Source organism: Seriola aureovittata, chromosome 10 (assembly GCF_021018895.1).
Source record: "Seriola aureovittata isolate HTS-2021-v1 ecotype China chromosome 10, ASM2101889v1, whole genome shotgun sequence".
Taxonomy (NCBI): Eukaryota; Metazoa; Chordata; class Actinopteri; order Carangiformes; family Carangidae; genus Seriola; species Seriola aureovittata.
In genome coordinates, this window is record NC_079373.1 from 15,482,158 (window position 1) to 15,495,321 (window position 13,164).

Below are 13,164 nucleotides of genomic sequence, written 5' to 3' on the forward strand. Positions count from 1 at the left end.
CCTGGAACACATGCTTATGGATGTTTTTGTAAGTTTGCTCACTCTTTCTTTTGTTCAGTTTCATTTTCAATGACAGTATTTGTCTTATCCGGCATTTAACCGAAGCATCTGAGTCTTTCGTCACCATTCCTCTCTGTGCTTTGACCTCTTGCATAATTGCAGTTGGAGACCAGGGGCCAACATATGTTCATGTCTCTTTCCAGATGCTCTCTCAGTAATTGGTAGAGAAAAAAAGAGAAAAATACGTGCTGATTAAACATCAAACTCTATGCAGAGAGAGATTTAGGGAATAAACTGGCTGACCAAGAATCTAACCTGGACCACATGGTCTAAGCATGACTCAACACAGGGTTAACCCACTGAGTAAAGACTTTAGGAATGTTAACTCAACATGTGAGGAGCTTTCATCCAACCAACTCCAAAGTATTAAATCTTTATACTGGGGTTAGTTATGCTTTCTGTGGTCTGCAGTGTTCATATTTATCTGTGGATAGGCATAAATCTTTTGATTAGGAGTGAATGAAATCTCCCAAGTAAAGGAAGTGAGGATTGAGAATGAGGAAATGAGGGATGAAAGAGGAATGAGACGAGAAGGAAAGTCTGATGGATGTGATAGTCGGGTTTCTATTGCCCGTGACGCTTGGTTAGAGGTAGATTACTCAGGCCCCTGTGGTTTACAAAGCACTCAGGCTGTGGGAATGAAAAACTGCTCTACACTGCATCCCTCACACACACACACACACACACACACACACACACACACACACACACACACACACACACACACACACACGGTGTACACAAGCGGGCACTCACACACGTTTCGATACAAAAACATACTCATATGCGGGCACATGCAGTCTACCTCCATACAGACAAACACACATCTTAAATACGACGTCAGAATCCCTGGTTGCTTTGATCTGCCGTCTGCTGTAATGAGTTTGGTCGTTAAGCTGCTGTTTCCCTTTAACATTGTTTACAGGCACAGGCATCTGTTGGGGGGGGGGGACAGTAATCTGTCCTTTCCTGAGATAGACTGTGTTTCCAGTGAACACTATCAGCACTCATTCCACTGCTGTGGGGCATCAGTGTCACTGATATATGCAGGGATTTGATGCCTGAATCCATCAACCTATTTTGGAGATTTGGTCATTTTCATATATCCAATAGATGATTTATCACTGAAGCAATAAAGATTAGTGTTTATGGCCACAACAGGATTTGGATTATTCATGCACTGCATGTGGGATGGAAAAATGGGAGTCAAGAAAAGGCTTCCTTCCTCTGCATTTCCTCTCAGCATCCTAATTAGACTGCTTATTTATTTATTTATTAGTTCTCTAATTGCTGGAAGAGGCTGGAAAACAGAGGGTTATCTGGCCACTTTGCATACGTAAATGAGAAATATTCAAATTGCCTGCACCCTTTCCAGCTTGGTTGCTTACCGAATGTGCATATGGTGCGGTGCATGTGTACTTCTACATGCACACACACACACACACAACACACACACACACACACACACACACACGGTGTACACAAGCGAGCACTCACACACGTTTCGATACAAAAACATACTCATATGCGGGCACATGCAGTCTACCTCCATACAGACAAACACACATCTTAAATACGACGTCAGAATCCCTGGTTGCTTTGATCTGCCGTCTGCTGTAATGAGTTTGGTCGTTAAGCTGCTGTTTCCCTTTAACATTGTTTACAGGCACAGGCATCTGTTGGGGGGGGGGGACAGTAATCTGTCCTTTCCTGAGATAGACTGTGTTTCCAGTGAACACTATCAGCACTCATTCCACTGCTGTGGGGCATCAGTGTCACTGATATATGCAGGGATTTGATGCCTGAATCCATCAACCTATTTTGGAGATTTGGTCATTTTCATATATCCAATAGATGATTTATCACTGAAGCAATAAAGATTAGTGTTTATGGCCACAACAGGATTTGGATTATTCATGCACTGCATGTGGGATGGAAAAATGGGAGTCAAGAAAAGGCTTCCTTCCTCTGCATTTCCTCTCAGCATCCTAATTAGACTGCTTATTTATTTATTTATTAGTTCTCTAATTGCTGGAAGAGGCTGGAAAACAGAGGGTTATCTGGCCACTTTGCATACGTAAATGAGAAATATTCAAATTGCCTGCACCCTTTCCAGCTTGGTTGCTTACCGAATGTGCATATGGTGCGGTGCATGTGTACTTCTACATGCACACACACACACACACACACACACACACACACACACACACATACACACACGCACACACACACACACACGCAGACATGAGCTAAGAAGAGGTCTATTGAAAGGGTGGATTGAATAGTTTTATGGGAAGGCTTACCAACAGTAGACGTGTCATGGACCAGGCATCTTCTACTACTGAAATTTTTTTCAGGGTGTACCAAAGCAAAAAACAGCAATAATACACTCTATACTCTGAACTTCTGTGTTCTGTGAATCTAACTGGTTGTCAGCTGTGTTTCTGTATGAATTAACTCAGCTGGGCACAGAGACCGAGGTCGTTAAAGGAATATTATAATAATGACATCGCTTCTTCAGCCTCTAGTAGAAAAGGACTTCCAGAGCCATAACTATGTCGCTCACTGGCTTGGAGCAGCAGCTGAGTGCACAGCTATATTCAAAGGTGCACAGCTATTTTCATTAGCACAGCAGCGCATATGAATGATTCAGAAAAGCCGAGAGGATCTGAGGCTATGAACTTCCCTATACAACCTCTTTCACTACAAGAAAGGAGGTCACTATTTTGTTGCCTTGATCGCTCGCAGGAAGCTCAAGTCGAAGTGGAGTCATCTGTAGACGGTAGCTTTTTCAGGTCAACACTTTTAATTCTCCTGCTTTCAAGCCAGCTGTCATAGAGTTAAAGCACATGACTGCACACAACATGGTTACAAAATCATGCCTACCAGCTTCAAATTTAGGAATCTAGTAAGAAAGCCCATCAACAGCATTAGAATCAGCTCATCCACTGCTTTTTAGAAGATAAATCATGTCTATTCATTTTAGAGGCAAAATACCAGTCATTAATGTTTGTGTATAGCTTGATTTCCATGACATTTGTGCCCCAGAGGTCTCATTCACATGTGCATACTAACACATACACATACACCACCACATACACAATGACACTACCCTTCAACATGAATAAGACAGTGACATGATCTGAAACTTGTGATTGGATTTTTTTTTTTAGCTGCTTAAAAATGTCCGTTCAGAGTGTCATATCAGCTCGTGCCAAAGCTGCTGTGTATTGTGTTGCTGGTCCACTGAGCTGTGTGAGCTATGAGGGGAGGACAGAGAGAGAGAGAGAGAGAGAGGGAGAGAGAGAGATGGCAGCTCCTCTTTCAGAGGATGCCGCACAGTCTTGCACAAAGGCTGACAGTCACGTCAGGAAATGAAGCGGCGTGATTAAAAATGCATTCGGTCCTTGTGTAGTTTAATTGAATCTCCTCCTCATGCACCCTACGAATGTCTCCCCTCCCCCCCAAGTCCTCTCCCCCAACATCCTCATCCCTCCTACGATCCAGGCCTGGAGGCAGAGCTAAACATGTCTTCTTCCTCCACCCCCCTGTGCCTCCTCTGACGGAAGACCTCAGCTGGATGGGATTGTTTCCTTCACAGCTGTACTGCATTGCTCTTTTTAGGAGACAGTCTTTTCAGTGCTGTCTCCTCTCCTTCCAGCACCCATAATGCACTAGTTCATATCTTTGGGAGAGCTGGTCTGCCACAAAGGGCCTGCGGTGTCTGCCAGCATTCACTCTGCCAGGAGCCCAAACACTATGACGCACTGATACCAAGAACTTGTACTCTCTCCACAATTGTCTCACGACATTGTGTATGTCTATTCTCCAGCATACTATTCTCTTTTGACTCTGCGACCGTAGATGTGTTGATTCAGACAGAGGCTATTGACTGGTTGTATTATGTGCGACTGTTCTGTTATGTAATGGGTGTGTCCTCTACCCAGTGACAAAACTGTTCAATTATAGTAAGCTGACCTCCTCCCTCTCCTCCCTCTCCTCTCCCCCTCTATCCCTCTCTGTCCCTTGCTCTGCCTCTCTCTCCACCCAACAGTTGTGATCCCATCCACATTAATCTGATAGTAATATTGATTTGTATGAGGCTGGAGTCAGTGTCAAGTTCTCTCAGGACCAAGGAGTAAATGTGGAGAGATTTCAAAGGCCTTTTATCTGCGACCTTAAAATCAGGCTGATGTTATGCTATATTTTCTTATAGTGAACAAATCCAATGAACAGACGAGCACCTACAAGTCCACCGCTCCTAAAAAAGCTAGACACTATAGTTGTCACCAAACATTACTCAAACAGAAGTAGCCTAAATAGTGCATTTGTTTGGAGCTATTTTCCGTTGAGGGAGAATATAGGCCTATGTTTCTTGTGTTAGTTAGTCAGGATCTGACTCACAGCAGAAGGACAGTGTACTGTATGTGGGACATGTCACTCAGTGCAAAGGAATACGATATATCAGGGTTTGGCTACACAGACAACAGGGATGTCACCAGAACTGATACTTCGGTACCAAGTCAATGCTAAAATTCAGAACATGTGAAGGCACTTGTTTTTTTTGTTTTTTTTTTACAGTGGTGTAGGTACTGAAGGTACCATAGACGTTGTTGGTACTGCAGATGTAATTCTGCTGAGGGCAGTAACCCTACAAGATACCTAGTCTGATAACAAAGTATAAGAGAAGAAGAAGAAGGCCGGCACAGTAAACAATAACAACAACAACAACAACATGAATAGCAGCAGCAAGTGCGGGTGCAGCAACAGGTTCAACATGACGTAAGGAGGGGGGGGGGGGACACCGCAAGACAATGGACAAGATATAGACAAACAAACACTTGTATGCGCACGGTGCCACAGGAGGAAACACCTCAGACCAACCTAAGTAGCTCCAAGACAGGCGTCCAGACCTGTACAGAGAGTTCAGGGTGAGTGAGTTTCAGCTTTATATTAACATGTCGTAAACATGTTCATGTCCTGTCCTGAAATGTTTTCGTTATTCCGTGTGAATTAGGACAGCTGACATGTAGCAAAGCTCCAAACACAGCGTTTACAAAGGTTAATGTTAGCTTGTTTAGGCTAACATAGTGACGGCTCATAACGTTAGCTGGGTGCTCACAACATTAGCAGGCTACAGTAGTTACTGTTCAGTCTGTCAAAATATAACGCTGACTTTTTAAATGAATATTTTCATACTATTGGTCTGTCACCATGTTAGTCAATTTTAGCTTGCACCTGACTATATGGAGGTGCGTGCGTGCGTGCGTGCCGACAAGTGCGTGTGTTAGCAAACTGTGCAGCATCATCTGTTATTTTCTATTTTCTGCTGTGGTATCGAGAATCAGGAAATTTGTTGCTATTGGTACTGACTACCAAATTTCTGGTATTGTGGCATCTCTAGCAGACATTCTTTAAAGTAGAATGACATCAAGTGTTGTTGGCAAAAAGAAAAATATACAATTAAAAAATACATTATACAAAGTTCTGGGAAAAAAAACATTAATTCTCTCCATAGTATGAATCAAATTTGAATAATTTAGTCAGATTAAGCAATCAAAAGTGTTTCTCAGTTTCTTGCCTCATTAGTCTTCTCTCTTGACTGCAGAATCACCCAAATAAATAGAGAAAAGGCAATTATCATAAACTTGATCCAATTTTTATGTGTACATCTCCAAACTAATAAGCTATTATCATTCAACCTTCAATTTCCATCGTATGCATGGTCCAAATTCTGATATCAACTGGTCCAGCACACACACAGGTTTCCCAGTATACTTGGGTGAATAATTCAGAAGCCTTGAATGCTATTCACCGGGGCAAATTGCACGTCTAGCGGCCCATTCAAGTCTGCTACTACTCTCATAATAGACTACTGATTGGCCCATTGGAATGATATATTCTAATTCCATTAAGGCATCGATGACTGTATAATAGCAGTGCATGAGTCTCTGCACTCAGACAGTTTTTTTTTTTTTTTTTTCAAGGCAATGTCTATGCACCTCATCAAGGTTATAACCAGAACACATTCACCATTTTTCCATCTGTCTACATTCCTTTGGAGCCAATGGCTGAAATGTTAATCATACTGAAAGACACACATGCAAATATAAAGTATGTGCACACACCCACACACACACACACACACAGTCACCTCCCAGCAGGTTTGACCAGATGTTGTACAGAGCGACACGGTTTGACTAGGACGATCTGTCCCGGTGTTCCACCAAATCTCTCCAAAACACAAATATGCCCCAGTTTTCACAATGAGTCACACAAATGTCCCCATTTCCTCAAAATCTCATGGGCTATGTGTTACCTTTCTGAGCATGTAAAAGTGTTTCCCAGGCTTTCTTACACAGACACTGCTGAGGGGATGATAATTGAAGTGGATGCTCCCCTGTGGAGAAGTCATTATGATTAGTTCTGGCCTGATGAAGGGTGGGAGACCCCGCTTTCTGCTCATCTCATTCTCAGGAGATAGAGAAAGACAACACTGGCATACACTCAGAAGCACAGACAGAAGCACACCATGAGCAGTGAATTGAATTACGCTATCATGGTGGTATTGTTTAGGCAATGTAACTGTTTATCTGTGTTGTCTGTGCAATAGTGCTGTAACTCAACCCTTTGTAATTTGTGGAGTCTAGAAACATAAACATTCAACCCCCTCCCTTGCTGCCTGGGATGGGGCGAGAGTCCAGCTAGAGGGCATTTCCATAAACATACCCACCCACAGACACACACACAATCACACACACATACACACAAACACAGTGAGGAGCAGTAGCAGGACCATAGGGATGAGTCAGACGGCCGTGGGCAAATACTGGCTGGGTTATCAGGGTAAATTAATGCGTAACAATGCCGGGATTCTACAATTGAGAACCACTGCTTCTTATTATTACAACTACAAACACAGACGAGGCAGACATACACACAGTGTAAAAATAAAACCCAGACAATCCAGATGCTTTGTTTGCACCTCCCCCATAAGCATCTTACATGACCAGGTAGTGATCATCTCTCTCTTTTCTTCTTTTCTTTCACTCTCTCTGATTATCTGCATTTTTTTTTTAATGTATTAATAGCTGTTAGTTCATTCTGAGGACAACTGCTGTGAACTGATCCAGTACAGTGAGGCATGTCTAAATCTTACAGCTTTTTTTTCCTTTTTTTTTGCCTCATATATTATTATGTATGCAGTTTTGTATTTCACTTATTTTTTTATTACCAAGTGTAAATCCCATTTGCCTTTATTTCTGTGCGCTTGTTGACTGAAATGGGTCATCATGCATCTAGCCTCGGGCATCAAGAATAGTAACATGTTGGTATTTTATTAATTTTTTTCTTCTGTCAAGACGAGGGCTTATCACCTCACAGGATTTGAAGCAGTGGAATTTTAAAAAAATGTTTAAAGGAAAAAAACTGAGCTGCGGAAGAAAACAAACAAACACAAACCATACTTAAACTGTTCAATTAGGAGGGTATTGTCATCTCCCTGTCAAGGTGTCATACAAAATCACTATAAAAGCAGCTGAGTTTTGTATCCCAAATCAGCAGTGGCAGTTAATCTCTGTCTTCACAATTTGAATTAACATCAAACACACACACGCACACACATACAGACCAAATAGAGAGAAATTGAATTGAATTGCATCTGTTGGTTACCCTTTTCTTTTCTTCCTCTTTTCTTCCAGTATGTCTTCTGTAAGACCTGTAAGTCTGAAGACAAAGTTTATAAATAGCCCTCTGATATTTTTCATGTAGGGCACAGCCAATCACACACAGATGTGGGCCAGGGTATTGAATAAATAATGCTTACTGGGGATTACCACTGCAGATGATTCTCTCCTGTATGCCTTTCGCTCGGTTTTGGCACAATGTGTGTCATTTTCGTGTGTGTAAGTGTGTGTCTGTATAAGCGTGACATATTATACACTATCATGTCACTAAAGCCATCAGGGGTCCTCATTTATATATAGGGGATGGAAAAGGAGTGTTTGGGTTGTTCATTTTGACTGGTGGCTTTAATCTGATTTTATATCCTGTGACCCAGCATCCAGCCACCTCATAGCTGTTATAACCAATCTAAATCTTACTTGTTATAATCCACAGCTACTGGCTTACAACAACTACCTAAACTACCAATCTGCTTGCTGCTGATATATATGAACCTGCTGTACATGTGTGCATTCCGGACATCTGTATATGCCTGCATATGTGTGTTGATCCACTTTAGTTAATCAGCTGACAGTTCAGTATTGATGTGCAGTGGCAAACAGAGCTCAGCAGTGAGTGATGATGAGAATATGACAGTAAGTCACTAGGTGCAGCTGTAACTCATGAGTCCAATAGCTTTAATGGACATGTAAAGACCACCGTGGTGGATACAGAGGACTGACTCAGCTCTGTGGCTGCAGCCATGATGAAAGATCTTTGCAAGAGCTGGAACCTCGCAGCTACGAATCCACTACTCTCAAAACTTTGTGTGGGAAAAAAAATATCTGGTAAATTTCTGCACTTTTTTGTGTGCAGAAAATGAATCAAGTGATAGGATGATCAATATCTGTATGCATTAGAATTGTGCATGCTTAACTGCAAGGATGCATGCGTGTGTGTGTCTGTATGTGTTTGTGTGTGTGTGTGTGTGTAAACTCCCTTTGTGTCCTAGTCCAGACAGTGCAGGGAGAGAAAGCTGGATGTGGGATTTCAAAGATAATCTCCCTACCAGATGGCAAAACATCCCATATTCCTTTTGAGGTTCCCCACGTGATCCCCTGTAAGGGCTGTGTGTGTGTGTGTGTGTGTGTGTGTGTGTGTGTGTGTGTGTGTGTGTGTGTGTGTGTGTGTGTGGTGGGGGTATATATTCTCAGACACAATTATTATTGGATCACGTGACTCGAGTGCGTATGCTAATAACAGCCGTAACATCACATTAATCCAGTGACCTGGTTAAGCCCCCAACTGAAGGAAGTGAGTGTGAGAGGCAAGGAGGGGGAGCTGCCAGAGAGCTGGAGAAGAGAGAGGAGAGACAAAGCGCGCTCCCTCTCCCTCTCACACACTCATTCACCTCCAGAGCGGTGGAGTGGAGCATAGCTGAGCGGAGCAGCATGGGCAGTGTTTTAACACAGAGGGAAATAGAGGCAGAGAGAGGCACATAGGACCGGTGTGGGGCTGCTACAACCACCCACCAACACACACTCACATCACACAAGCTTCTTTCCTGATACACACCCACGCGCAAGCTCGCGTGAACCCCGGCTGCCAGGCTGGACGGGACGGCGAGGACACCCACCTCACACACTTGCACCCATGCTCACACACCCACGGACACACACACTCTGGAGCGTACGATGGTGGTCCAAGGTGCAGTGACACCGGGGAGAACCCGCCGGCTAATGCTTAAGCTGCCGGTGGGGACTCTACGGAGGAACAGTGGAGAGAGGGTAAGGCACAAGCTTCCCTGAATTCCTCATTTTCACTTTCTCTCTCCTTCTCTGACTTTGTCTCTCCCTCTCTCTGTGACCGTGTCTTGCCATGCTGTTGTGTGTGTAAGTGGGATTTAAAAAGGTTGGCTAATCCAGGGAACGGTATTAGATTTGAGTTGGTGGAAGGCAAGTCAAGAGCAAAGCTTTTAATCTCTACAGTGGACAATGCTTCACTGTGTTTCTCTTCCTGACAGTCTGAGCCTGTCAGTCTTTCCACAACTCATTCTGTCTCTGTCTCTGCTAATGTATGCCACTGCCGTCCCCAGTTTTCAAGGTTACAGGGAAGTCTCACTGTGGGAGAGCTGTGTTTGAGTGCAGCTTGTTTGCCTGTCACTGTCAATGCAATTGAACTGACTAGAGACATGAGTAAGCTTCCTTTTATCAAGTAAAGCTGTGCATTGCCTTCAGCTTGATTTAAAGTGCTGGGCTTTTTATACAGTGAAAATTCACTTTGTCTGTCGGTGCATCAGAAACCTCAGTGTTTGTGTAAATCTGGTGGGTGTGGGCTGACGACTGAAGATAATAGTTTCCAGCTAAGCTTAGATGTGGAATGCATGTTGTAAAGTTAACCTTTATGTTGTTGTAAAGACAGGTTGTAACCTGCCAGATGATTCACCTCTTTTGCTCTTCAGTAAAGTTGTTCACACCACGAGAAAACTGCAAACTGAAAGCAGCACATAAGTTTGCAGCTGTGAGTGTATGTGTGTGTGAGAGTCCCCCATGCATTTTCTCGGTGATGTGTGTCAGTGCTCTTTCATGCTGTAAAAACACTGGCATCAAGTGAATCAAACTTAAGTAAGGTGTGTGCTCAGGTGATGAGTGAGCCAGGCTTCCAAACTGCTTTCCCAAAAAAATCATGTGGTGCTCATAGGATCGCACTGACTTGAATTTGATCTCGCTTTTGAAATCTCAGTGTTCCCACTTGATGTAATGTGACTTCAGTTTCATTAACACACCCCTTTGAGGAAATGTGACTTCTAAATGCCATGAGCTCTTCTGAGAATCGCCGGTCGCTTTGTAGTTCTCTCTTTGATTGAACGCGTGCTCAGAGGATACAGTAATACACACAGGCGTGCACATACTTCACACATGCTATCATAAATTACACAGGGTGGCTACTGTATGTTGGATGAAACGGCTTTCACTTTAATAAGCTTAGACATGCATATTCCGACCCTCCAAAAAAATAACTGCTATAACCCTCACATCTCCGTAAATACATAAAGCACAAGCTGATTGATTTGCAGAAGATAGCTTTTATAGTCACTGCACTGTAAGAGTAAGTCCTCTCAAGTAAGAGACTTGAGAGCGTCTTGTTCTGATCCTTTCAGGTCTCACTTTTCATAGTCTTCAGGTTGAATGTCTCACTCACTCACTAACTGAATCTGGCTTGCTGTCATAGTAGTGCATGATTGGAGGAAACAAAGTAATCACTGTCCTTTAGAGAAGTAATTGCTGCTGGCTTTAGTGATGTCCCTCACTTGTAAGTCGCTTTGGATAAAAGTATCTGCCAAATGACTAAATGTACATGTTAATGTAAATGGTTGATTGGCTGGTACACACACACACACACACACACACACACACACACACACACAGTCAAATCACCTTAATTAACAGAGAAAAGCAGATTTTGTCACGCAGGACTAAAGGAAGGTCCCTCTCTCTCCCTCCCTCCCTCTTTCCTGATTGCGTCCCCTTTCTCTGCCTCCCATTCCTCTTGCAGCCAGCTGTGTGTAGACAGGCTGAACTGGGATTACTTGTTGTGATGATTTACATACACTCACTCACATAACTGTTCTGTTGTGCTGGAAAAATAGATGGATGTGCACCCACTTGCTGTGTAAGGTAGTGAATGCATGAGATTTTCAGAATATCATCATCTATTAAACCAAACAGGCACACAACACAGTTTTAAAAAGAGAATTTAAATCCTCAGACTTTCTGACTTATTTCTCTTGGTGATGGCAGGTGAACAAAGCTCAGTGATCTACTGGTTTCTTCCCCTGAGGATCTAAGAATGCTGACTGTCTGTTGAGTTATGATTTTACCTTCCCGTGTCTGTAGTGAGGCTCTGAAATACTTTCACTTCTATATACACAGCTGCAGCTTTGTCCTGCTCTGACATGTCACGTTAGATAACTCATTGCGTTATCATCCAGTCTCCGCCTTATGCAACTGCGTGAGCTGCATAGAAGAGTACATGCATACAGAAAAAAAATATTGACAAAATCTGTATCTATACGCATCTGTGCCCTGTCACAAAACTAATGCAGATGAATTGTCTCACGTGTGTGCAGTTTCTGATGGATGTGGGTTTCACATCCCAGTTAATTGAGTAATATCTTCAGGGATAACATAGCCATCTTTGTTCACGGCCAACAGCTATGACACATCTGAGTAAAACACGCCTTGTTAACTGCAGAACAATAAAAGAGGTGACAAACTTGATTTCTACTCTTTTTCTCTCTCCATGAATCATCTTCTTATCTTAACCTTATCTTCTCCTTCTAAGCTTCTTCATATGTTGACTTGCCATGCCCCTCTCCCGCTCATGCCCCCTTTCTCTGCATCTTGCATAACTTTCATTACAAGATTAGCTCTGAGAAAGTAAAAGTGTCAGCAATGATAGAAGTGGTTTATAGATAGTGGAAGGGTTTATAGATAGAAACACTATACTGACTGTTGACAGTGTAATATTATGATGATAAATTGCACAGTTGGTGTTGACAATTTAAAACAGCTTCTTTTTTGGGGATGTTTTCTGTTTAGATTACCTCTGTGAGCAGGCTGTATTAGGATTATCCTCCGCCTTTGTCATCCTGCTATCGTGTTAAGCTGCTCAGCTCTTTTCTGTGAAATTAAGAACAAAAACAACAAACAAACAAAGGGAAGACAAGATGTGTGTGTTTACGCAGACGGAAAACAGCTCAGATTTTAGGCGGCTAAATTGCTCTCCAAGGAAACATGTTGTTGTCAGGGGCACCGCAGGGGAGCGAGGGTTTAAAGGTGGGAGGGGTGGATCACTGTCAGAGAGGGAAAAGTTCACACACACACACACATATAGAGACGTGTACACATGCTCAAAACACACATTCATGAGCAGGATAGGAATGCAAACAGACAATAGCATGACTGTAATTTACCACTATAGGCTTGAAAGCTAGAGGCAGCCAGACAAGTGGTGAGGCAGGAATACTAATCGATCCTTGTTACATTTAAACATCTTGTCTGCACCAATCACAGAGAAGGTCAGCACTGGACTCCGGCATTCTGCGGGTCATGTTGATACTCCGCTTGTTTCTCATCAGGCTGATCTAATTGTCTTGATATTAGAGTCAGGATTCATTTAAGCAGCTGTGACGTTGATGTGGAAAACCAAAGGAGCAGCATTCAAAATAAGTTTGTTTATTTTTTTTTTCTTTACCAGATAGCAGTTTAGAGTGGCAGTTTGAGATTTTTCCCCCACAGCTCTGCCCTGCCTCGCTACAGTATTGATTCCCAGGGATCTCAACCAGCCCTAAAGACTGTAGGTGAGAGAGCTGTGGTCAGTCAGTCCAATTAAAGAGACAAAGAAAAGGGGGAGAGTAAGGAAGAAAGAAAGAGAGAGGTG

The 13,164-nt window shown here is 42.9% G+C and overlaps 1 protein-coding gene across 4 annotated transcripts in view; it reads left to right on the plus strand.

The window, feature by feature from the left end:
- The window catches only part of frmd4a (FERM domain containing 4A), a 102,510-nt gene that overhangs the window by 34,305 nt on the left and 55,041 nt on the right, over positions 1 to 13,164 (plus strand). The window contains exon 1 of one of the 4 annotated variants that reach the window (XM_056386500.1): positions 9,079 to 9,509. The exons of 2 other annotated variants lie outside the window; for them this stretch is intronic. In XM_056386500.1, the coding sequence (XP_056242475.1) occupies positions 9,417 to 9,509 (93 nt within the window). In that variant the 5' untranslated portion in view covers positions 9,079 to 9,416. Of the gene's footprint in view, positions 1 to 9,078; positions 9,510 to 13,164 lie in introns of those variants that run through there. One more of the 4 variants, XM_056386499.1, reaches the window with a different exon arrangement.